General features: G+C 52.8%; 11 protein-coding genes across 11 annotated transcripts; 7 read left to right on the top strand and 4 right to left on the bottom strand.

The window, feature by feature from the left end:
- Positions 1-367: 367 nt before the first annotated feature.
- LTS14_005299 (uncharacterized protein) lies at positions 368-1156 on the top strand (the record flags this gene model as incomplete). Its single annotated transcript, XM_064837997.1, has 2 exons — positions 368-924; positions 979-1156. 2 exons carry the CDS (start codon positions 368-370, stop codon positions 1154-1156), a joined length of 735 nt encoding a protein of 244 aa, XP_064694701.1.
- A 231-nt stretch (positions 1157-1387) lies between these two features.
- On the bottom strand, positions 1388-2743 carry CIC1 (proteasome-interacting protein cic1; the record flags this gene model as incomplete). The annotated part of the gene is made up of 1 exon (XM_064837998.1): positions 1388-2743. The coding sequence occupies one exon, from the start codon at positions 2741-2743 to the stop codon at positions 1388-1390; it is 1356 nt and encodes a 451-aa protein (XP_064694702.1).
- Positions 2744-3049: 306 nt separating this feature from the next.
- MCM3 (MCM DNA helicase complex subunit) lies at positions 3050-5753 on the bottom strand (the record flags this gene model as incomplete). Its single annotated transcript, XM_064837999.1, has 2 exons — positions 3050-5622; positions 5681-5753. The coding sequence occupies 2 exons, from the start codon at positions 5751-5753 to the stop codon at positions 3050-3052; spliced, it is 2646 nt and encodes an 881-aa protein (XP_064694703.1).
- Positions 5754-6141: 388 nt separating this feature from the next.
- Positions 6142-7169, top strand: LTS14_005302 (uncharacterized protein; the record flags this gene model as incomplete). The annotated part of the gene is made up of 2 exons (XM_064838000.1): positions 6142-6180; positions 6231-7169. The coding sequence occupies 2 exons, from the start codon at positions 6142-6144 to the stop codon at positions 7167-7169; spliced, it is 978 nt and encodes a 325-aa protein (XP_064694704.1).
- Positions 7170-7585: 416 nt separating this feature from the next.
- Positions 7586-9525, top strand: LTS14_005303 (uncharacterized protein; the record flags this gene model as incomplete). Its single annotated transcript, XM_064838001.1, has 7 exons — positions 7586-7623; positions 7673-7760; positions 7822-8246; positions 8307-8768; positions 8827-9013; positions 9067-9124; positions 9188-9525. 7 exons carry the CDS (start codon positions 7586-7588, stop codon positions 9523-9525), a joined length of 1596 nt encoding a protein of 531 aa, XP_064694705.1.
- A 707-nt stretch (positions 9526-10232) lies between these two features.
- On the top strand, positions 10233-11603 carry LTS14_005304 (uncharacterized protein; the record flags this gene model as incomplete). Its single annotated transcript, XM_064838002.1, has 2 exons — positions 10233-10398; positions 10450-11603. 2 exons carry the CDS (start codon positions 10233-10235, stop codon positions 11601-11603), a joined length of 1320 nt encoding a protein of 439 aa, XP_064694706.1.
- A 598-nt stretch (positions 11604-12201) lies between these two features.
- Positions 12202-13197, top strand: GVP36 (BAR domain-containing protein; the record flags this gene model as incomplete). Its single annotated transcript, XM_064838003.1, has 2 exons — positions 12202-12489; positions 12550-13197. The coding sequence occupies 2 exons, from the start codon at positions 12202-12204 to the stop codon at positions 13195-13197; spliced, it is 936 nt and encodes a 311-aa protein (XP_064694707.1).
- A 941-nt stretch (positions 13198-14138) lies between these two features.
- PEP7 (carboxypeptidase Y-deficient) lies at positions 14139-16331 on the bottom strand (the record flags this gene model as incomplete). Its single annotated transcript, XM_064838004.1, has 4 exons — positions 14139-14941; positions 15012-15889; positions 15952-15974; positions 16029-16331. 4 exons carry the CDS (start codon positions 16329-16331, stop codon positions 14139-14141), a joined length of 2007 nt encoding a protein of 668 aa, XP_064694708.1.
- Positions 16332-16591: 260 nt separating this feature from the next.
- Positions 16592-17477, top strand: MET8 (Bifunctional dehydrogenase and ferrochelatase; the record flags this gene model as incomplete). Its single annotated transcript, XM_064838005.1, has 3 exons — positions 16592-16690; positions 16753-17240; positions 17294-17477. 3 exons carry the CDS (start codon positions 16592-16594, stop codon positions 17475-17477), a joined length of 771 nt encoding a protein of 256 aa, XP_064694709.1.
- A 946-nt stretch (positions 17478-18423) lies between these two features.
- On the top strand, positions 18424-19808 carry LTS14_005308 (uncharacterized protein; the record flags this gene model as incomplete). The annotated part of the gene is made up of 2 exons (XM_064838006.1): positions 18424-18584; positions 18647-19808. The coding sequence occupies 2 exons, from the start codon at positions 18424-18426 to the stop codon at positions 19806-19808; spliced, it is 1323 nt and encodes a 440-aa protein (XP_064694710.1).
- A 2729-nt stretch (positions 19809-22537) lies between these two features.
- LTS14_005309 (uncharacterized protein) lies at positions 22538-23571 on the bottom strand (the record flags this gene model as incomplete). The annotated part of the gene is made up of 4 exons (XM_064838007.1): positions 22538-22676; positions 22744-22834; positions 22893-23011; positions 23063-23571. 4 exons carry the CDS (start codon positions 23569-23571, stop codon positions 22538-22540), a joined length of 858 nt encoding a protein of 285 aa, XP_064694711.1.
- Positions 23572-24274: the final 703 nt, after the last annotated feature.

Here is a 24274-nt window from a genome sequence, read left to right on the forward strand (position 1 = left end):
TCTGTTCCGCGGTCCGTGAGTAAACTCGACACTCACTGCCACAGAAGAATGTCCCGACGACCAGACTGGTCCGACATATGGAGGATAGACCTAATTATTGCCGGTGGCTGCAACCGAAGTCAGAAAGTTGAGGAACAGCTACGTTTCGTGGAATCTGGGACTTCTCACCCCTAGCTGGGGCTTCGTCGGTGAGTCTCATCGAACTTGCTGGTATACCATCGTCTCTAACTGCTATCTCAGGCTTCGATGGAGCAGTCCACATGTCAGTAAGCGCTCTCCCCTCGTCAACCATGCGACAGAAGCATCACTCACAATCACGATCTTTTAGGAAGAAGTCCGCACAGCCCGCCAAGCAGTCCCCCGAGCCATGTTCTGGTCCATCGCCCTGAACGCCATCCTAGCCTACTCCATCATCATCGTCACCCTCTTCACCATGGGCGACCTCGACGCCGCTCTCAACTCGTCCTTCCCAATCGTGGAAATCTGCACGCAAGCTACGGGCTCCACGAAGGCTGCCACAGCCATGGTCTGCGGACTCCTGATTATTTCCACGGCCGTGACAATCAGTAGTGTTTCTTCCACATCCAGATTGACCTGGGCTTGGTCTCGAGATGGTGCGTTGCCGGAGTGGTTTTCGTACGTGAACCCGAAGCAGAGAGTCCCGATTAGAGCGGTGTTACTGCCTTGTATCATCGTCGGCTTACTAGCGATCCTGAACATCCCCAACTCGGCGGCTTTCCTGGCCTTTACAGCTTTGGCGACTTTCGCACTATTCGCTACGTATCTAACAGCCATCAGCTGTATGCTGTACTCGCGGCTGAAAGGGACAGTGCAATATGGTGGATGGCGATTGGGGAAGCTCGGAGTGCCGCTGAATGCTTTCGCCATCCTTTACACAGCGTACATGATGATCTTCCTCGTTTTGTAAGTACGATCCTGCCGCGCCTTGTGGACACGAAGCTGATCTCGGTACTTTAGCCCCACGCAATTACCTGTTACAGGCACGAACATGAACTACGCCCTCCCGATCTTCGGCTTCGTGCTGGTCGTAGCGCTTGTACGATGGTTTGTCTGGGCCAACAAGCACTGGCCAGGCTTGAACAAGGAGATTATTGAGACGGTTTTGGCAGACTCCGATCGCAATACTAAGGACTGAGGTCGCTACTCAATGGAGTGATTAAATTCCCCACGGTCACCTTTCCTTTCTAACACTCGTTAACACAACTTTCGAGGATAGGACAGCTGTGCTAAGACTCAAGTGAGGCAGGAGATCGTGAGTCGATATACTTACACACTTCTAGGCCATGATCCGCGCTCGAACACCAATAGCGCCCTACGCTTGTGAAACAGTAATAATCGTCCAAGCGGGACGACGAGACCTGACCCTTTAAACCAGATCAGAAGCATTCACCCTCGCACTCTTCTTCACCCCCTTCTTTCCCTCTCCATTCCCCTTCGTCTTCTCCGTCGCTTCAACAGCAGGAGCAGCTTCGACAACCACACTCTTAGCTTCCTCCTTCTGCTTCTTAATCGCCTCCTTCCTCGCCGCCTTTTCAGCCTTCTCCAACGCCTTCTCCACTGCAGTCTCGTCGACTTCCTCTACTGCGTTGGCATTCTTCTTCGCCTTCTTCGCAGGCTTCTTCGCGACCTCAACATTCTCCGTCTTAGACTCTGATTTCGTACCCGGCGCCTCCAACCGCCTCATCTTGCCGTCCGGCCCAGGAACCTCAATCACCGCCGGCTCACCTCCGACCAGGACGCCATTTTTCCGCTTCTTGCTCTTTTCCTTCTCCGCCGGCTTCTCGGCTAGCACATCCTTCTCGTCTGCCCATAATTCCTCTGCCATGTAGATTGGTAGAGCAGCTGTGTTCGGTCCTTTGATATGTATGGATTTGACATTCTTCCATTGCTGCGGGACGTGCTTCTCCACCAGCGCACTCGTCACGGTCTCAATGTTCGCTTGGACGTGCGAGGGTTCCATAGTTGCGCGTCCAACTTTCACGGCTGTGGTCGTACTCGGGGCGAGGTGTACCAAAGCGCTGCTCACTGCTCTCTCGATCTCATGCGCGATATCTTGGGGTTTAATATCGCGGCGTACAACTTTCTTCCCGCCTTCGCTCAACTTCTGCCTTTTATTTCCCTGTTCATCAACACTCTGCCTCTTGCCCTCAAGCGACACGGGGATAGGTCGTTTACTGCCGCCCTTGTAGAATGTCTTCCCCAACACCGTCGGCAAGGAAGTAATCACTCGGTCATCAGCGAGGAAGATGTCGTATTCACCCAGTAGTTGCCTCTTGGACTCAAAAGCCTTGTACTTGGCCTTCAGCTTCTCCACCCCGACAATCCTGCTTATCCTCTTCCGCAGCTCGGCTGGAAAACCGGGGTCATCGAGAAGGTCTTTGTATTTCCGCTGCGGGTCGGCGGTGATCAGACATATCCGCAGTGTCTCGTCTTGGAGGTCGAGGTAAGGATGGGGGAGGGTGATCTTGGCGGGCTTTAGTCGCTTCTTGTCGATGATGTGTTTCTTGGTGGTGAGGATGAGCCAGACGGGGACTTCGTCGCTTGCGTCTTGTTCGTCGGCGTCGGCGAGGAGGTTGCTCTTCTCGGCCTTGGATCTGGTGGTGGTGGTGCTGTCGGATGATTGGATTTTGCGGAGGAGTGCGGTTGAGGCGCGTAGAGTTTGTGCTGAGTCTAGTCGTGAAGATGATGTGCTGGCGACCACTGCACTATTGATTGGGGCCATGGTGATGGGTGCTAGAACAAAAGTGTCTTGTTCCTTGCTTGCTCCACCTCTTCTACAGCAAAGCCAGAAATTTTGGTCGCGACTTCATTGCCAAGATTTGCATCGGCATTATTTCGTGCAAAGGCCGGTCGACGCTAACCGTCTTGAGAAGCACAAGGTAGCTCGAGTGGTGAAGTGAAGTAAATGTCCAAACGTGGTATCATGCACTACATACATATCCATATAGCATCGCTCGCATAATGCCCCAGCATACCCCATACACCTCGCAATCCACGCAGTCCATATCCCGAGCACAACCTCATAGACCTAGATCTTATAAACTACCCCACCACTAAGCATAATCTTATTCCGATCATTCAATTCCTCTAATGCCTTCATCGCCTCATCGTCCTCGAACCTCGCCTCGCTGCTTCTTAGTCGTGCATTTACTGCTGCGACCAAGGGCTCGACGTCCGCCGCGTCGTTGGCGAACAGTGGGCCGTCGATGAGTTGACCGAGAGCTGTTTGGAAAGCCTGCAAGCGTGACACATTGATTGGGCCGGCAGTCTCGTCTTCAGCTTCACCTTCCTCTTGTTCTTGTGACTCGTCCTGCAAAAGCTGCGAGGCAGGCTGGGAAGATGCCATGCTGAATTGGCTTTCATCTTGGGTTCCATTGGCGCCTGTGGTCTGACTTGTTCGTTGGCGCGCAGGTGTTGAGTTGTAGAGATCCTCTTCTTCGTCCTCATCACCTGCACCTAGCGCTGCATCGCCATTCGTCCCATTTGCGGTAGCTCGTTGTCTCCTGCCGCCGGGAGTTCTTGGAGTCGATCGTCGAGCCGCACCAGATCTGAAAGCGCCATCGTCGCCCGCATCATCATCATCCGAGGACTCACCATCAGTGGACATGGCATCAGCATTGGGTGAGTGCCTGGCCTTCTTCTTCCGTCTTCGCTCGTCTTCAACAACTTCCTTGAACAGCGCGAATCGCAGGATGCCCTGTGCGACCTCTGCATCCTTTTCCTCCACTCTGTTGGAAAGTCTAGCCTTGGCATGAGCTGATGCAAGACGAATCAATGTCTCCAAAGTACGCGGAGTCATCGGGCTGGTCTTCCGCTGGTTCCCTTCCATGTCATCGTTTCGCAATGCGCTGTACGCACTGACAATATGGTCGGCAGCGCCCTTCGTCAAGATGGGCTTTATGCGAGACTTGGCATATTGGATGTACTTCTTGATGAACGGGATGCTGAGGACCTCTACCCTCTGCTGTGCGCCACGTCCGACTGTAATGGTCACACCAGCGTGGAGCATGACGTTGAATTTCTCATAAACCTCGCTGGGCTTGTTGGCGTCTGCTTCGTCTTCGAGACCAACACCGAGAGTCTGGTTGGGCTGCTCGCGGACTGGTGCTCCTTCTTCTGTCCCAGGCTGACGATATCTGTGCATGCGTAGAACGTGCTCGGACACTTGTCGATCTCTGACGTCTTCGATGTCGTCTGTGACGATGAAGAGCAAATCGAAACGTGATAGAAGAGAGTCAGGTAGAGCGATGTTGCGATGTGGGTCCTTGTGTATGTCGTACTGGCCGTAGATTGGATTGGCGGCAGCAATGACCGAGCACCGAGCATTCAACGAGGTATGTATGCCAGCCTTTGCAATCGTGACCGTCTGCTGCTCCATGACTTCGTGGATGGCAACACGATCGACATCGGACATCTTGTCGAACTCATCAATGCATACCACACCTCTGTCACCTAGCACCATGGCACCGGCTTCCAGTCTTCGCTCGCCAGTCTCCTTGTCCGTGGTCACGGCCGCCGTCAGACCAACGCCAGAAGAGCCTCGACCTGTTGTGGCGATAGCGAGGGGTGCGGTGTTCAAGACGAAACGAAGGAGTTGGGATTTGGCGGTGGATGGATCGCCGACCATCAAGATGTTGATGTCCCCACGAAGATGTGTGCCATTGTCCAGATTCTTCTCCATACCACCCAGAAGCATGAGGAGGATCGCCTTCTTGATGTAGTCGTGGCCATAAATGCTGGGTGCGAGTGATTGTGAAAGCAGATCAAAGACTCGCTTCTGCTTGGAGATTTTGTTGATATTCCGGATGTCTGTGTCTGTGATTGTGGCTGTAGCAATCCCGCCGCCAGATTTCGAGGACAGTAGAATCACGTTATTTGCCAGAATCAGCGTCTTGAATGTGCTGCTGCCTTGACCAGCGTTCCGATTACCCAGGGATCGATATATGCCCACCATCTGTATGCGATCGCCTGGCTTCACGCGGTCCACCATATCATCGTCCAAAATCACATCCACACTTCGCGGCAACTGTCCAGCAGGTGCTCGTTCTGGCATTTCTTGGATGGAGATGGTTTGGTGATCACGGTATGAGCAGTGGCCGTACTCAGTGACTAGAGGATTGCCCTCGTCGTCCTGAGTAGGGTAGACGCTTGACGAAGCTGCACCATTCATTGTCATGGTCTGGTCTCGGTATTCGCGGAAGTGGAATGTGTTCTTGTTCTCATTGTAGTGTACGCTCTTCACGACTTTCGGTCGGACTAGGGAGCACTTTGTGACGATGCCTTCCAGAGACACCATGTGGTTCAGGAAATGTGAAGAGAGAGTCCGCGGATTGCAGGCGAACTCGCCGAAGCTACCGATGTATGCGCAATAGTACATGGTCTCCTCTGCCGTCTCGTGCGCTGGTCGGTTACCCAGCGTCTTGACGACATCTTTGAGGGCTCGGTCGAAAGCTTGTGAGTAGTCGAAGGGGTTGTTGAGGAGGCCGTCTGCGATATCTCGGTTGTGTGATCGGATCTCGTCGATGCTGACTGTGAGGCGTCGAAGGCCGCGATTGAGCATCAACAGGATATCAGCACGGTATGAGCGGGCACGAGGGTCGGCTGGGACATTGTGTCAGTTTACATCGTGTAGTCTTCATGGTGTGGTCGCTCCGCATACTGGGATCGAGGAACTCCTGGGCGGCGCGGACACGATCTCGTACCGCCTCATCGCGGAGTTGTATACCCGCCATCGTGCTGTGGTGCTGTCACGTCCTGGGGTTGGGGTCGGAGATTGCTGCTTTTCGCCGCTGCTTCTCTTGTATGGACCTTGACGATCAGTGTTCAGTCATGCTGGTTCGAAGGAGGGAGGGGACGATTTCGAGCGCGACGCGACTTTGACCCGCGATCTTGGTAGCGTGTTTCTTGCCGAAAGTGCTTGCATGACCCCGTCTCGGGCACCGTCGCTTCTGCCTCCGTCCTCAATCCCTTCCCAGTATTATTATTCCGACTTCACGCACACAATAATACCACGGCAATGGCTAGGCATGTCATCGATAGAGCTCAATAGGATGACGATGTGCTGGCAGACTGTATAGGCCGTTGACTGGAGCACCGGAAGTTATGCCTCTACTGTCAATAATGGCCAACCTCATCCGCATGCTTTTCGGCGTGCCACCTGTACATGGTGCTCCACGTCAAGCATATAGTGAGCAGCTAGTAACAGAAAGAGTGTGGTGCTGTTCCCAAGTACTCTGTGCTCGGAAAGCAGACCTCAGCGGGAAGTCCAGTACGAGTTCTGGAGGCCTGATGATGGCGATCCTCCGCAGGATCGTCTCAACTATGCGGCACCGATCTATGAGCAATTGGCACTGACAGGACCGCTGCCGCAATGTTTCGTGCAGTACCTGGGCAGGATCAATACTTGCTACAGGGTGGAACGTTTTGAACCAGGGCCCATGCCGTATGTTCTGCCCAAAGCGGAGGAAGCCGATCGAATCCTCGCCTTGTATCAGCGCTGGGCTTTGCAGTCTCTTGCAGCCTTGAACTTCATGCACGACCGAGGTATCATACTGAATGCTGTCGACAGTTCTTCGCTATGGTTGCGCAACGATCTCTCTATCGCCATAGCCAACCTTGTCGATGCTGGATCTGTACAGCTTGGAATCGAGGCTGGCATCCAGGGCTGCAATACGATAGACTCACCGTGGCGGCATCATCCGATTTCATTGAACAACACAGCGGGAGGTATATACGCTGGGCACGTTAAAGTCGATCTCTTCGACTGGGCGACAATGGTCTATGCCTGGTTTTCGCATGGCAGATCTCCTCTAGACTACGACATTCATGCTTTACAAGGCCAACAAAATACCGAATATGAGTACAGGCTGCTACTGGAGAGGCAGAACCTGGTCTCGCTGCTTCAGTATCATCAGTGGCCAATACTCGACGACTCCATACTCGGCCCGATCTTGCTTGGGGCATGGCAAGGTCAGTACGAAAATACTGCTGCAGCTCTCCAAGATACTCGAGCCATGTTGCAATCCTGCGGGAGACGTTTAGCCCCTGGCACAGAAGGTGACATTGTAGGATTCGGCTGGCCTGACGCTTTCGAGTTCGTCAAAGATAATCACGGACGAAATGCAAAACTTCGCTTGCGAGCTGGCTGAGATCATTCCAGGTTATCTAGCGACTTTCTTTTCACATAGAAGCCAGCAGGACGCATCTATCGCCAACCTGAAACTCGGAATTCAAAGGAACGCATTTCCGAAGAATCCCTGACCTGACCGGCTTCCCCAGAATGGCAGGTGAGAAGCGAAAAGCCTCCCCGCATTATTGAGGGCTGGAGATGTGACTTCTCGTGTGAGGATGATGACATGGTAATGCTTGTACCTCATTCGAGTTTGCATTCTGCCAGTGCGAAGAACAAGACGGCACTTTTGCCGTGCGAGGTCGCTGATGACGAAGATCTACAGTCGCTAGATGCATGCGCATCAAATGGTAGTACAGATGAGCATGTCTCGTTTACTCCAGTTACACGCTCTCTTCCTGATCACACTTTTTTTACTACCACCATACTGACAACATGCCTTTCTACGGCTATGGCAGGACTGCAGTTGCAGCGTAGGTCTTAGAACAGCTATGGACTAAACATTTCTGATCTCAATTTCAGTGTCTGCCTCGTGGGTGGCCTGGGTATCTTCTTCGAGGGCTATGACCAGGGTGTCATGAGTGGCGTCAACATATCACCGAGCTACATAGTGTGTTCAAGCACCGACGCAACCCGTCTTGCGGTCAAAGCGAACTGACTGTGTGCTTTAGGACCTCATGAACCTTGGCGATGGTGCTACTGGTACTGTCACCAAGACTCAGAAGGAGGGCGGCATCGTGGCGATCTACTACTTGGGCACACTCGTCGGCGCTCTAGCTGGAGGTGCACTCTCCGATCGTATCGGCCGCAACTACGCCGTCATCATTGCTGGCTTCTGGGGACTGCTGGGACAGTCGTTGCAAGCCGCTGCGCAGAATGTCAATATGATGCTCTGTGCCCGTATCCTCGCAGGGATCGGTACAGGAGGTATCGCTGCTGTCATCCCTGTCTGGGGCTCGGAGCTGGTTGGGCATGATGCTAGGGGTGCTGTGATGGCGTTTGAAATGACGGTCAATTTTGCTGGGATTAGTGCTTCGTACTGGCTTGAGTATTTGTTGGCTTTCGTCAATGGTGGGAATACTCAGGTCAGGTGGAGGTATGATAACTCATATGACGTGTCGCATCGATTGTTCAGTAGCTGATAAGTGTCTGCTAGGTTTCCACTGGCCTTCCAGATGATCTTCCTGGTAGCACTCATGATCATGATGCTTGTCATGCCCGAAAGTCCACGCTACGATATCGGCAACGGCAAGCGCTCGAGAGGCCGCCAAACTCTGGCCAACTTCCGAGCTCGAGGTGATTTGGACGATGAAATGGTGGTAGCCGAGTACGAAGAGATCATTGCTGCCGTCGAGCTCGAGTCCAAGTACGAGGCTTTCTCCTTCTGGAACATGGTGACCGGTCACAAAAGCGGCGATCTACATCTCGGTCGAAGGACACTGTTGGCGACTTGGTTGCAGGTTATGCAGGCCTGGACTGGTGTGACTAGTGTCGTCGTCTACGCGCCAACGCTGTTCAAAGTCGCAGGGTTTGGCGATCACAAGTCGCAGCTTCTCACTGGTTTCCAGAACCTGGTAACGATGATATGTTGCGTGTTGGCTATCTTTACGATCGATCGGTAAGGCTGGCAGCTTCGTGAGATGACTGCTGACATGGCTGATAAGATTGTCTCTCAGCTTCGGTAGACGACCAGCTCTCATTGTGGGCGGCTTCGGACAGAGTCTTTGCTTCTTCCTGCTTGGAGCCTTGTCGAAAGTGGCGGCCGATCGGAACAGTGCCAGCTTCGGCGCTGCAGCCGGCTCATTCATCTTCATCTATGACTTCGTCTTCGCGACGACCTGGCTCAGTGTGCCTTGGGTATACGTAGGTCTTGCAGAGCTTCGAGCGTAAATGTGTCTACTAATTGAAGATTCTAGCCGACGGAGATCTTTCCTCTGGTCATCCGAGCAAAAGGCAACGCTTTCGGTATTGTCGGTAAGTGTCATCGCGGGAATGAAGGCCTCCAATGGGAACTAGGACCCAGCTGATTTGTCACAGGATGGAGCATCGGCTGTGGTACAGTCTCCCTTGCTGCACCCAGCATGTTCGGCGCACTGGGGCCAAACGCATTCTACATACATGCTGTGTTCAACTTACTCGCCGTCGCCATCGTCTACTGTTTCTACCCCGAGACTGCTTGCCGTACACTCGAGGAGATCGATCTGCTCTTCGCTAGCGAGACACCATTCGTTTGGGAAACTGAAAAGCGTTTCAAGGAGCTCAAGGCTCAGCATGTTGGTCTGGTTCGTGGCGAGGGTTTCAGGAAGTACGGTGTCGACGAAGAAGCTAAAGCGCGGGTGGATGGGATCGAAGAGGTTTCGAAGATGGAGAAGTAGAGGCAGCAGACATCGTAACACTTATCATAGACTGCGAGATTCTGCTATGACGACAAAAGCATCGCGGCCTTGACCGTGAGCTTGAGGAAACAGTATGTAAAACACAATATGGTGGAGTCTTCCTACCAAATTCGAGCTCATGACTTGACACAGCCTGTCCGCACTTCATGCTCTCGAATCCACGCTGCTGTCTCGACATATTCGATCGTCAGGGATGTCAGAGGATTCTTTGAGCGTTGCAATTTGCGACTCTCATTCATACTACAGACTGCCTTTTAGTATGTCAACCCCACACCTAGTGTATACTAGCTCGTCGTGCGATATTTACAGTCTCATCTCAGAAAATTGGTATTTTTTGAGGTTGCATAGTATACAAGAGTTATCATACAACACGGCACTGGAGGCCCCGTCTCGGCAAGCAACATCCGGAGCCGGCAAAGCTTGAATGACGATCTCGACTCCACATCTTCCATTTTCTGGTTGCGCGGTGACCTCAAGACTGTCACCCTGTGCGAAACAAAAATGATTCCCCGGTGACATCTTACGGCAAGTATTGCCATGGCGGAGCATTTGAGTCCGCGCGGCTCATGCCAGGGATGGAAGTATGACGATCGTAGTTGCTTTTGAGGTTGTCAATTAAGTATAGATGAATTTTGTTTGTTTCTTTGGCTTCGTCTTTCCTCACGCTCTCCATACAGCATATCAAGATGTTGTTACAATCTCTGATCGGCGCCGCCTCGCTGGTCGGCGCTGCTCTTGCGCAAGACCATATTGCCACTGCTGGCCTGGTCCAGAACAACGCCACTGATGCTCCAACGAGGCTGAGGTACGATAATGGCACTTATGGTCCGGAGGTCGAGGAGGTGCATTACTGTAGGTCCTGCTCGACCTGACATTACGTGGCCGCATGACTGACTGCCGCAGACTACGATCAATGGCCCATAGGCATCGCCGTAGCCTCTGATGGCCGGATCTTCACAACCTATACTCGCGGCTCAGACAGATACACCCTTGGTGTAGTCGTCAACAAGACGGCTGAAGCTCCTTACCCCAACCTGGCTCTCAATCTGCCTGTGGACCAGCTCAACACGACGTGGAATGGCATCGCCTTCGGCTCGGGCAATGCTAGTGCTTTCATCAGTGTCCAGGCTGTTTACGTGACGAGCAAGACTTCCACTCGACCCGAGACTCTGTGGGTCTTGGACACGGGCAGGCCGACTGTGCATAATGCTCAAGGTGATCCTTCGATGCCTTATGCGCAGCCTGGTGGACCGAAATTGATCGCCATTTCCTTGACCAACGACACGATCTACCAGACTTTCACTTTCCCATCTACGGTTCATTATCCGGACAGCTATCTGAACGACCTCCGCTTTGATCTACGCGCCAATGTTACCGGCACCAGTGGCAAGGGTATTGCGTATCTGGTCGATAGCAGTAACGAAGGCCGGCCGGGTTTCATCATGCTCGATCTTGGTACGGGCGAAAGCTGGCGCCGTCTGACCCAGGATCCCAGTGTTCTTCGTGGGCCCAACGATCTGCCTGTCTACCAAGGACACCCAGGTTATTATCGTGCGAAGGGCATGCCAGCTTCGTGGCAGCAGGAGGGTCTGGATGGGATCCAGCTGAGTACTGATGGGATGAGGATGTACTACTCGCCCTTGAGTCAGAAGTACCTCTACAGCATCCCGAGTGCCAATCTACGCGAACGTGACACGAACGAGCTTGCGGAAATCCATGCCCACGCCAATGTCAGCAATCACGGTCAACGCGGCGGCGACGCCAACGGGTTCGAAGGCGACAGTAATGGATTCGTCTACCAGCTTATGCCGACGCACAACGCGGTCTTCTACTTCAACCCGGCCGACGGCCAAACTCATTCTTTTGTCCGGGATCCGCGGATCGTGTGGCCGGATGGTGGCAGTATTGGCGCGGATGGCTATCTTTACCTCAATATCAATCAGCTACCTTACCAGCCGGATTGGAACAATGGGGTGGACTTGAGGCAGCATCCGGGTGCGATTTTGAGGTGTAAGTTGCCTGGCAATGGAACCAAGGTCACGAGTTTGTATGCTTAGATACAACTGCGGTGTGTAGAATACGAAGACGAAGACGATTGGTCTATCGCGCCTTGCACTTTGATCTGTTCTTGCCGTTTGCGTGAGTGTGTTACGTCGAGCATGCAGTAGCTTCTTGCGTACGGTATCGTGTTGGTCTCGTGTCTGCTACGAGATGGACCGTACAGCTTCTCGTCGCTCGGTAACATTGCTTTTATTGCAAGTCCAGTATGGATACAGCTTGCATCGACGCCGAGCAGATTGTCTGTCAGAAGCCACTGGATTTTGTGTTGGTAAGTGTCTTGCTTTACTCGATTCATCAGGCATTTGGAGCGTTTGAGAGGTATTTGGCTCCGAGGCAACGATATCACTATCAGTTGGAATTGGCAAAGGTGCAGAAGGAAGTTGATATATATATCAATTGGGTCAAGAACTCGCCGAGTCAGGTTTGTGAATAGGGCTGAATGGTCATTGGTGGGGCAGGCGAGAGTTGAAGCTCGAAGCTGCAATGTTGGAAACACTTGGACGAGATAACACTGCAGCACTCGATACAACCCACACATAACAATAACAACAACTCTCCAACACCTCGACCTCGACACCAGGCACCACCAACACAATGGACAAATTCGCCGCCTCCTTTACCTCCTTCGGCAAGACAGTCTCCAGCTCCGTGACTCCCTTCGCCGCCCGCAGTCAACAATGGATCCGCGAGCAGACGGGCAATGCAGGCGAGAAGACTGAACTCCCCCACGACTACGTTGAGCTGGAGACCCGGATCGATGCCTTGAAGGCTACCCATCAGAAACTCTTGGCTGCGACGAGCCAGTATGCCAACGAGGCGTACGACTACCCGCCCAACATCAAGGAGAGTTTCCAGGATTTGGGTAAAGGTATTAGTGAGAAGGTGAGCCAGCACTTTGATTAAATAATGAAGGTACATGCAAGTACTAATGGATACGCCCAGGTCAACCTCCTCTCCAAATCCCAAAATCTCTCCGATGCCCAAGCCGCCATGGTCGCTCCCCCTTCCGCCAAACCCCAACCCAAGACTTTCTCCCACGCCATCGCCCGTGCTTCCCTTGCTGGCTCCCAAAACATCACCATGGCTACACCTCAAGGCTCTACCGAACCCGATCCGCTTGCCCAGGGACTGGAGAAAGTCGCTATTGCGCAGGAGAAGGTTGGAGAAGCGAGACTGGAGCAGGATGAGCAGATCCAGGGCAAGTTCTTGGCAGGCTGGAGCACAACTCTCAACCAGAACATCAAGGCTGCAGATAAAGCCCGGACCGCAGTACAAAATGCCCGCCTCTCCCTCGATGCAGCAAAAGGTCGTGCGGCGGCGGGTGGCAAACACGAGGAATCCTACTCGGAGCCGCAGCGACGCGCCATCGAGCAAGCGGAGGATGTCTTTGTGGAGAAGGTGGATGAGGCGACGAGTGTCATGAGGAATGTGCTCGACACCCCGGAACCTCTCCGTAACTTGGTCGAGTTGATGAAAGCACAGGCGGAGTTTCATGCGAGGGCTGCGGAGATTTTGGAGGATGTGGCGAAGAATATTGCGGACATTCAGGTTGAGCAGGAGGATGGGTGGAGGAAGGCTAGGGAGGGTTAGATTGAACTGCTCGAGTTGTGTATGGGAGTTTCTCACGTGAGGTGCAGCATGGACGAATGCGACGTGTAGCCGCAATGGGCATACCACGGGCCAGACGCTTTTTTGGGGGCCTTTGCTTATCTTTGGAGTATAGGAGGTGATACCAGGTCAAGAATGCAGAACAGTCACATGATCGATACTTGCGGCTCTTGGACTGTAGAAACTCACTTCATTACGTACATCTAGAACACGCTTGGTGTGCTACAGTGCCGGAGACCCAGTAGGGAAGCCGCCCGCCATGTTTCTTGACCCGTAGCTTTGACTGGCATCTCTGCTAGGACCACGTCCTCCCAATTCGCAATAATTGCCCACTGATTACTTCGCCATTTTCCTGTACCAGTGCATCGTGAAGTACAGGGAGATCTATTGGTCTCTGGTACCGAGTGAGACCTGATTGATTTGCAGCACAAATATCCACCCCATGTAGTCACATGGTGTTGCCTGCGATATGCCAGAGCCTTACATGACGTACGACGGGTACGGCCTACTATTGACATCGAACGGCATGTATCGTGATACTGCATTCGCACAGTCCGCTTCTGATACTCGAGGCTCACTTCATCGGCAGCCCAGGCGAGACCGCGGCAGCGGCGTGACAGCAAAGTGATGCGCAGAGCCCGGATCCTTGTGATCCTGACCTTGCGTGTCCGCAAGAGACATAGTCGACGATGATCGCAGAAGGTGAAGCCGCCACTGAACGCTCCTGACGTCTGTCCTGGCAGCGGCTGCGCTCACTTTATCTGATCAACATGCGTGTGCGGACTACCAGCACATTCCCCCTCCAGCGAACCATGGAAGAATGGTAGGCACGTAGCACAATTGCATGTTGTTCCTCCAAATATCCTGTCGCCGGCAGCCTCTGAACCTCATTCGAAAGGACGATCTTCGTTCGAGCGGGAGTCTCACTTTATCACCCCATCCCCCGCATAAGCACCCGCGAAATCCATCTGCGCCAACTGTCCCTGTACCTGATCGATCTCCCTCGACAAGTCCTCCACACTCTGCGCGAGTGCAGAGACTTCATCAAACTTCCTCCGCTTGTTCGCATCAGCTATCATCTCCGTCAACAGGAATTTCTGCTCTTCGAGTACGATCAGGCGCTCCCTAAGCTCCTTTTCCTCGGCTTCCAGAGCAGTGAGTTGAGCTGTGCTGACGCTGCTGGTGCGGCTGCTGCTTGGTCGAGCGTCGCCGTTTGCGACTTCATTGTATTTTATGGCTGCGAGTGCGGTCTGGGGTTTACCGTTGCTGGTTGGCCCTGCCTTACCACTGCTGGAAGTGGCGTGCCGCATGATCTTTGGTAGTGACTTTAGTGGCAGCATATGAATGTGTAGGAAGCTCATGGACTGCTGGTAGATGGCAGTCTGTAGCTTTTGCTGAATTGCACTCTCGGTCTTGAGGTCGCGGACTCGCCTTGCAGCTGCGTCGTACTGGGTGAAGGCTTCAGTCAGTCGTTTGCGTACTTTGCTTGCGTCGGCGAGCTGAGCAGGTGTTGGCGGCTTGTCTGGGTCCTGTAATGTTACCAGTAATCGTTGAAAGCGTGGCAGCAATAACCGAATGCCGTGTTCGAATTGTAGCAGATTCTGGTAGGATCGTTGGTCGGGTGTAGGGGCGGCAAGCTCGCGAGCAAAGTCCGCCTTGCTGAAGATCGTTCGCTGGCAATCTTTGCATAGTCGGACATCGACAGCAACCTTGCCAACGTCCTTCTCTGATAATGTGTCAGCTACTATGCCGTATTAGTGGCGAAGGGTCGACCTTTGCATTTAGCCTATACTTACTAGTATCCACATCAAGACCGATCTCGTTTGAGCACATGGTTGCGGGATCGCCACATACTACGCGGCCGCATGTTCTGCAGTGGTGTCGACGGAGGCTGTACTGGAAAGGCTGTTGGCAGAACGGGCATTCGTTGACCTCAGCGTTATCCTGCCATAGCACGATTGATTGTTCAAGAGTTCTGAGTTGGTTCTTGCTGCTTGAGAAGGTTGACCAAAGTGAGCTTTGACCTGGCTCGGGCGGTGGAGGATCAGCTAATAATTGAGTAAGTCGTGTCAATCGCGTTTCGAGACGACTGGTCTCTAGGTTCTGCTTGTCGACAGTCCGCCTCCTGACATTCTTGAAGAAGTCCATATGACTGCGCTCGAGTCCAGAGTGGTCATTGTAGCCAGCGCGGCACTTGTAGCATGTCTCGCAAACTCTATACCAGAGACCACGCACCGGCTCGTGCTGGGCAGAGCGCGAAAGCCTCATCTGATACATCGTATGCTCGTCACAGAACAGCTTGCCGCAATGCCTACAGTTGATCTGGCCAACATTGCCTCCGAGACGTCTGCCACACATTGGATCGGAACAAGAGTCTCCGATAGATGGTCGTTGCCAATGAGACCTGGTGATGATGTCGTCCGGGTCGGGAGCTACTTCGGGTGATCTGGCGGGAGCGGGCGAAGCGACTCGGCTGGTCTGTGGCGGTGTCATTGTCGAGACAGTAGATGGCGGTGCATCGTTGTTGGACTCGAAGACTTCTAGACCTCGTAGCTTCTGGTTGAGCATTTGAAGTGGCTGGAACTTCTTTGCCTTGACCACCTGCTGCTTAAACCACGTCTTTGCCTCGTCCTGCTCCGCTTCTTCCAAGTTGGCATGATTGTCATCGATGTGTCTACGAGGACGTCAGGTATGATCTGCAGGAGTGTTGTTGGGAGACAGGGAGGGCGTACCTACCTATTCAGCTGCAGCAGAGTCATCTGACAGGATCAGTACCTACACTAGCATGTTCTAAGAGGCTTGTCATATCATACCATCTCCTCATTGCATATGGGACACACCATCCTCGAGCTCGCAGCTGCGGCTGCCTGAGCAGAGGCATGGTCGTCCAGGGCCACACGAGATGCGAGGTCTTCATTGTCGAGCGATACAGGTGTACCAGAGGTTTGTGAGCTCAGTGACACTGAGCTCTCTGATGGTGAGAGTAGACCGAGATTGTTGGTGGTGGTGGTGGGCAGGTGGTGGCCGTGTTGCTGCTTTGTGGCCGGCGGAGGCGGCACCAGTCCCTTCCCACTGCCCAGTACTCGTCCACCACCCAGGCTTCTCCGGGAAGCCATCTCAATCCATCCAGTCCCATATCATCTGACACGCTGACTCTAGAAGCTCTTGCGTATCTGTATGGCCAGTGCTGGTATCGAGAGTGGTGATGGTGATGGTGGGGCGGACGTAACTCGGAAGTCCCAGCCGAAGCCCTGTCTCGTGCTTTCTTGTGCCACTCGATGATGCGGGCTGTCACATGAAAGTCTTAGCATTACGATAGAACACAAAGGTCAGCTCGTTCACAAGCCAAAGCCAAGATTGTGCCACCACCGCCAGCATGGGCGGCGAAAAGTTCCCAGAAGTCGAGGGTGGCGGATCTCTCATCCTAGCCTGGCAGGTCAAGAACAAAAAGGTCTTGGTCATCGGTGGCGGCGAGGTAAGCTCACGCACTTTCCACTAAGATCTATATGTGAGTATTGACATTGACGACTAGCCCAGGTAGCTGCAGGCCGTATCCTCAATCTCCTCAACGCAGACGCCAAAGTCGTCCTTATCAGTCCACGAGATGGACTCAACCCAGAAGTCGCACACAGGGTCGAGCAGAAACAGATAGAGTACCATGATAAGAAGTATGAACCTTCCGATCTCGACGATCCTGCCATCACAATGGTGATGACAGCCATAGATGACCCTGAGGCCTCATCGCGGATATGGAAACTGTGTAAAGAGAAGAGGATAGCGGCCAACATTGCTGATGTACCGCCTGAATGTGACTTTTACTTTGGCAGTGTACATAGGGATGGTCCGTTACAGATTATGGTCAGTACGAATGGGAATGGGCCGAAGATGGCGAACATTGTGAGGAGGAGGATAGCTGAGACGTTGCCTTCGAATATTGGGGAGGCAATCAAGAAGGTGGGAGCTTTGCGGAAGAAGCTACGCGTGCTTGCGCCTGGTGATGAGCAAGGGCCGAAGAGGATGAAATGGTATGTTCTATCTATCCTACTTTCCTGGTTCCATAGTCGCTGACCACATGCAGGATGTCGAAAGTATGCTTGCAGTGGAGTCTGGAGGATCTTTGTGACATGACTGAGCAGGACATGGACGATCTGCTGCGGAATTATGGGCCAGATCTGATACCGACCTTTGAACAGCTGAAGTTAGGTGAATCTCCTGATGAGTGGCAATTCGATGGATCATTTGGGTGGTCATGTGTGATATGAAGTCCTTCGTCTACAAGTTTAGTAGTATAGCAATCAGAGCCTTCAAACCGATTTCTGTTCGATCTTCAAGACCCGAGCTCGCTTCCCAGGCTATCAAAGTGCTTGGCAGAAAGCAAATACCTGTGCTAGAGGTGTACGATCTTGTCGTGAGGCCATCAGATGGAACGGTACTGACAGGCTTGCGAGAATGCTCGTCCTCTGCACCAATACCTGAATACCACATTGACGTAGTACCCTGTGCTCATGTAGTCTGTTCGGAGAGATGAAAGCAAGAGCTAGTGTCGGGGTGGCATTATAAGTAACTCGTCTCGTGAGGGCCCCACGCATACTCACGATATGCTACAACAAGTAGCATACCAATAGAATCTTGCCACAGCTCCCAGAGCGTGATATAAGATCCCGTTGTTCTACCATGGGTTTCACTTGATGTTTTCAATACCGCTGCCTTGAGGCTCAGCTCCCGCGATAACTGTCATGAACCTGCATGTCTCGCGAGCTCAGAACTTGGCGTGTGAGCGCTCAGTTGTCCATCCTTGTGACATATCCTTTCGTCTTAGCTAGGCTGGCAGCTCCTTGGTCTTTTGATCGATTTGATTTAATCACCGCCTTGTCGTGGATTGACCGAACAAAGGCACCATGATCATTGAGCAGCAAGCTCGAGAGCCTGGAGGGATCGGGCACACGTATAAGAAGCGACCTTTCATCACTGCTGGATTGTGTACCTGCGCCTTCAACTCATCCGGCGTCGTGAACCACTGTGGCCGCGCAATAACCACATCTGGCTGACTGCTACTAGCCTGTGTTCATTCTTGGGGAAATTGCAATCGCTCAAGACATATTTCGTGGGAAGCCGGAGGAGGTTGAAGTCGTCTGGACTTTGAACTTTGCCACCACACCTCTCCACACTTCACCTCATCCCGGCACACACGCCGCATTCCTCGACATCATGCCATCAACAACGACCAACAAAGCCAATAGCACACGCCCATACTACCAGGGAGATGTAGACTTTGATGTTCTGGCCGCTCAAGATCCAGACTTTTCGGCGCTCTGTCAGCGATCGAAGAACAAGCGATGGATTGACTTTCAGGACCCGGAGGTCGTGCAGTACGTATCCATCCGACGGTCTCACGTACCTACTTTTGCTATCGAACGCTGACGTATGAAAGACAACTGACTCGGAGTCTACTGAAGGTAGACTTTGGCCTCAAGATCCAGCTTCCAGATGATAGACTATGCCCACCAGTACCGGTGCGATGGAACTATGTCCGCTGGATTCAGGAACTGCTGGATACTACGAGCGAGGAGTACAGTGAGACATACGATCAGGACCGCGATGTGGTAGGCCTTGACATTGGGGTAGGTGCTTCTTGCATCTACCCTCTGCTCGCCTGCTCCTCCCGTCCGGAGTGGCGTATGGCTGGGACAGACATCGACCCTTACTCATCCGAATATGCTCGCCGGAATGTCGAAGCGAACGCTCTATCCAAGCAGGTTCGGCTCGTCATGTCTAAGTCGGATGCTGCACTCGTCCCGGTCGATGCCATGAAGGTGGAGGAGCTGGACTTCCTCATGACCAACCCTCCTTTCTACGACTCGCACGAGGACATGCAGGAGAGCTATGTCGGTAAGGATGCACCTTCGTCTGCTGTCTGTACAGGCGCAGAAAATGAAATGATTTGTCCCGGTGGGGATGTCGGCTTCGTAACACGCATCCTGGAGGAAAGCCTGCAGCTACGAGAGCGAGTGCAGTGGTATACGGCTATGTTGGGTAAGATGTCGAGTCTGCAGCAGATTGTGGCAAAGCTGAAAGAGAATGGTATCAGTAACTATGCTGTGACGTGCTTGCAGGCTGGCCACCGTACGAAGCGATGGGCAGTAGCTTGGAGTTACAGAGACTATAGGCCCAGGAATGATGTGGCAAGGCACGGCGACCTGGTGCATGCAGTACTGCCCCTTCCTACGGCGCAGAGTATCGCAGTGCCACTCATGAGCGCCGCTTGGGCTGGTAATAAGGTTGATGGTGTGCTGTCGAAGCTGGAAGTGAAGTGGATGTGGCGAGGGCGGTCTGCAACAGGAGTGATGGAGGCGAGGGAAAATGTCTGGTCAAGGGCGGCTAGGCGGAAGAAGCAATTCGATTCACCGGATGTGCCAGGATCGAGGGGATCCAAGGTGAAAGAGGATGAGCAGGAGCCGGCGACAGTGGGCTTGGCTGTGAAGATCTATTGCAAGGAGGAGGTGGTCGAGCTCCGTTGGCTGAAGGGACAGGATCATGTGCTGTTCCAGTCGCTTTGCGGGTTGCTGAAGCGGGCTCTTACTGGACGCGACTAGGCTAGTGGGCCGTAGCTTTGGGGCATCGTACCTTCCCCAAACAATCGGATCATTAGCGAGTCGTATACCAAATCGGTGTTATCGCCTCCGCCTGCATTATCCTCCCACAATCGCGCACAGCATATGCAACACTCATTTCCGACGCGACCGCAGTCTCAACCACATATCGTATATACGAATACCGTTCTCCACGCCTCCACAGCCTCAAGCTCGCGGGCAAATTCGAACAACCGCACATTATGGCAGAGATAACAAGCTACCACCATGATGCCCCCAGAGAGCCTGACTACGACCTCCCTCCTGGGCTCTCCCTCGACAGCGACAGCACCATAGCTAATGTACTCGCCTTTGACTGTACATTCAACGCCTGCGAAATTCGGGAATGCTACTGGGAGAATGTCACTCTCAGGAATTGCAGGATGTCAGGGACCAGGTTTTGGAGGATGACTTTGACGCATGTGATCTTCGAGAATGTGGATTTTGACGAGCTGCGGCTGCAGGGTATATGGTTGGACAACGTCGACTGGCAGGATATGGCAATAAGTCATCTGGTGGTGGACCTTGCGCTCAAAATACACTCTCCGTTGTCGTTGCGCGAGATCATACTGCCCATACTACCAATGTATGGGGTTTCCGACACCTCGAAGACGCGTGCATGGTCTGGATCGCCTGCTTGGCCACCATTCAGCGAGCAAGAGCCGTCGGTGGTGAGGAAGGTGGTGCTAGGCTACAAGCGACCGACTACGCTGCTACAAATGCCACAGCATGTATTCGATCGGATCATCCAGTTGGTCTTTCCCCAGCAAGCGATGTTCGTCTACGATATTCCCCGCTCTACAAGCCATACGTCATACTACTGGAGGACGAACTATATACTTCACGAACTGAAATATGGCGGAAATCGTATAACATGGGCTATCTCGACAGCAGAAGTCGCGAAAGACGACGATCGGGCCATATTGGCTGCTGCTACAACAAGCAAGCCACAAGTCCGTCTGAGCTTCCTTCTGGCCAACAAGAAGTGCTACTCTGCCGGCACAAAACAGCTGTATTCACGGCAATTCACCTTCAAAGGCAGTGCAGAATCGTGCCTGGCCTTCCTACACGACCACAGACGACGGGATCATGTAACCCCAAGCATTTCCATCCCGTTTCACATCGGACCCACCTCATTTGGGGGCACAGAACCGTCTGCTTGGCGCCTCCTATGCAATATCCTGGTCCATCGACGCGGAAACCTTGCGGCGGTGACTTTGAGACTCGGCAGCGCCTTCTGGACGAATATCGCGTCGTCCAAGACGCTTTCGGACGGAGATGTGCTGCTGAAGGCAAGAAATCTGTGTACGAACGACACCAGACGCGTGTCGGTCTTTGGGGAATGGCGCAATTTTTTGAACCATGTGTGTAGGCTTTGTGGTGAGGTGGATAGGGGTGTAGTGTTCTCGTTGGTAGTGGATGGGTCAGATGACCCGGATAAGAAGGCAGTAGTGGATATGCTGGAAGAGGCGATGAGAGTGAAGATGGCGGGAAGGTATGATGACCGGAAATTCGAAGATTTCGTCTGTTACGAGAGGAGATTGGAGCATTGTTGCTATTGGGAGGGACGATTGATCAATTGTTGAGATACCTTTGTAGCCGATGACATCTCTCCTGCTGTCGTATAACTTTTCAGCGTGATATCGCCGTTACTGTCATCTGAGATGTAATAGTGCAAACGACTTTGTACTCTGTAGACGAGATATAAAGATGCTAGCATGTCCAGATAACCACATGCTAATAAGCCACTATATCGTCTGCCAGTGGAACACAAGGGCCACAGCCATACGATATTCCATTGCTGGAAGGATCTGACTTTGGACGACTGTATGGCGAAATCCATGAGATCTCAATGAAACGGAGTGGCGTTCAGCTGCTAGAGCGTCCTCCGGTGATACACTCAAGCTGCGGCCACACGGGATACATAGAGAATAAATAGCAAAATCTATGCGATCTCCAAGGAACAACATGCCATTTCGCTATCACGTCGGCTACCCGTGAGATATCAAGATCATAGCGGTATGAGATACCATTTCTAAGGTCATACGACTTGTAAGTAGTGAGTAGCAACAGCGGCATGATCCCCTTGAAATTTTTTTTATGCCATTCAGTCATCATATTGCCTGCCAGTAGATTATCTAGATTACCGCTACTTGGGAGACCATTGCCAAATTGCCTTGACTGCTGACAAATGTGTAGCATCATCAACAGTGTTTCTAAGCGATAGGACGCATTCGAGCTGCTTCATCACCTGTCAAACAGACATCTACACGACAGTCGCGTGGGATACAGTCCTCAGACAATTTTGTGTCAGATCACTAGATAGTAGAACATGTAAATCACGAGATGATGGAAGTAGTACCCTGCTACTATGTAGTCTACCGACAGGTCACCTTGTCTATAGCTTCCTGGGATACCAGCTGTGCATGATATCGGGACCAGCTAGAAATTACATATGCCAAGGTGTTGTGCTGTTTAGCTACCATATGACCCTCCAGCAAAGCCCTCCGAAGACAGCAGCATCGGAAACAAGCGGGACATCAGTGGAAGAAGCATACAATCTGCAATGTCATTCGAGAGGTGGACGTTCAAACAGCTACCGGATTGGCCCCCAGCATAATTTGGAGGCCGTGTTTACGTAAGACACAAGCTTGCCCATCGAGAGACGGTATGTGCAGTCTTACCGATCCCTATCAGGTGGTGTACTTAGCAGCCACGATGTTCGCCTGGACTGAGTTCTCCGTGGCATCAGAGGGATAACCCGAGGTCATGACGCCCTCATAGAAGGTACCCACCGCACCATGACTGTTGTCCCCGCCGATGCCCAGGATGCTGCGTTGAATGGTGTCAGCGTGACTTCGTCAATGTTCCATGAATCAGTGTCACCTATGCGACTTACATAGCTCCCTCCTTGTGCATAGGATTGTAACCGCTTGGACGAACGCCACTGTAATATGTGGACAGCGAGCCGCTGGCTGAATTGCCTCCTCCTACCAGCACCAGTCAGTATGGAGGGCAAAGTGTCCATTATAGCCTAGCGTCACTTACGAATGGCCCATTGATTAGATTCTCCTTTGACAATGGCAGTCACGAAACGAGAGGTAATTGTCGGATCCGCGGTGTTCTGCTTAGGGTTGTAGCCAGAGAACAGCCCATTCTCGAGATCACTAACTGGGAGTCAGACGGCGCACTCAAGGATCTCTTTCACCATTACTCACGCCATGATCCAAGGTCCATTCCCTGCCCCACTTCCCCAAACGCGGATGTTGCCGAAGTAAACAGCCTCCATATGCCCGGCACCAGTGTCTCCGTTACCTGTCTCGGCGTTCCCGTAATCGAAGCAGCAGCCTACAGAAAGGAGGGGTTGAAGATTAGCCAAGCATCTCTCCAAACGCGCTGCCATGCCTAGCCATTGGTTCTTACCACCATTGTAATGGGTGCCGTCGAAGATCGCGTAGATGCCTTCGGCAGCATCACCGGTGGCTACGCCGTTCGTCTTGTCAATCCTGTAACCATCACCGGATGCAATATAGACGCCTGCCAGATGAGTTAGCTTGCTCTCTGCGGACAACAGCAACTGTCGCCCTACCATATGCCTTCTGGCCGTTGAGATGAACGGGTGCTCCAGTCGCTGAAGCCGGGTTATCGGAGCCGTTGGGTCCTGGGCCAGCTCCGGCACTACCTTTCGGAGCTGGAGTGAGATGATTGCCACGTCCGGACTGATCATATATGGTCGTAATAGTGCAGCTTGAGCTGGAGCAGAAAGAGTCCTGGCTGGCAGCATTGGCCACGCCGCCTGTGAGTGATGTCAGAAGATATTCTCTGCTTGTTCTGATGTGATCTGCGTGCCTGCTGAGAGTGGTTTGACATCCATGGTCTTTCCATCGGCGCGCTTCACCTGATACAGAGCTCCGCTATATCCGCTATAAAGAGCACGTGTGGTACCATGAGCTGCTACGCAAGGCGTGCCGCCCGAGGCATAGATGTCACACGGCCCAGCCGAGACAAGAGTCGCTGCTGCAGCGAGAGCGGCCAACGAAAGTCTGTATGGAGGCATTCCTGCTGACGGAATCCAGAAGAGTCGAGTATACGAGGTTTGTCGATTGCTGAACCAGAGCCCGATACATGGCTTGCCCGTCGCTTTATGTTCTCAACGATACCTCGCTCAATAGGCTGTCCATTGCTCTTCCTCAGGCTGATGGATCAGTCGACCACATAGGCTACACATTCTCCCGAAGCTTGGCTAGTACGGCAAGTGTATGTACCATGGTATGGCGGAACAACTTGATCCGCCAGTCAAGAAGACAGCCCTGGTACGAAGCTTTTAGCAGCTTGTGTGAACTTGGACTTCGGGCGTGTTTTTCTTTCTCCGCGAAGCTTGACTGCCTGATGTGTGTACTGCTGAAGACTACGTTGGAGCTTGGAGGGTT

The sequence above is a fragment of the Recurvomyces mirabilis genome (assembly GCF_035927965.1).
Source record: "Recurvomyces mirabilis strain CCFEE 5264 chromosome Unknown scaffold_12, whole genome shotgun sequence".
NCBI lineage: Eukaryota > Fungi > Ascomycota > Dothideomycetes > Mycosphaerellales > Teratosphaeriaceae > Recurvomyces > Recurvomyces mirabilis.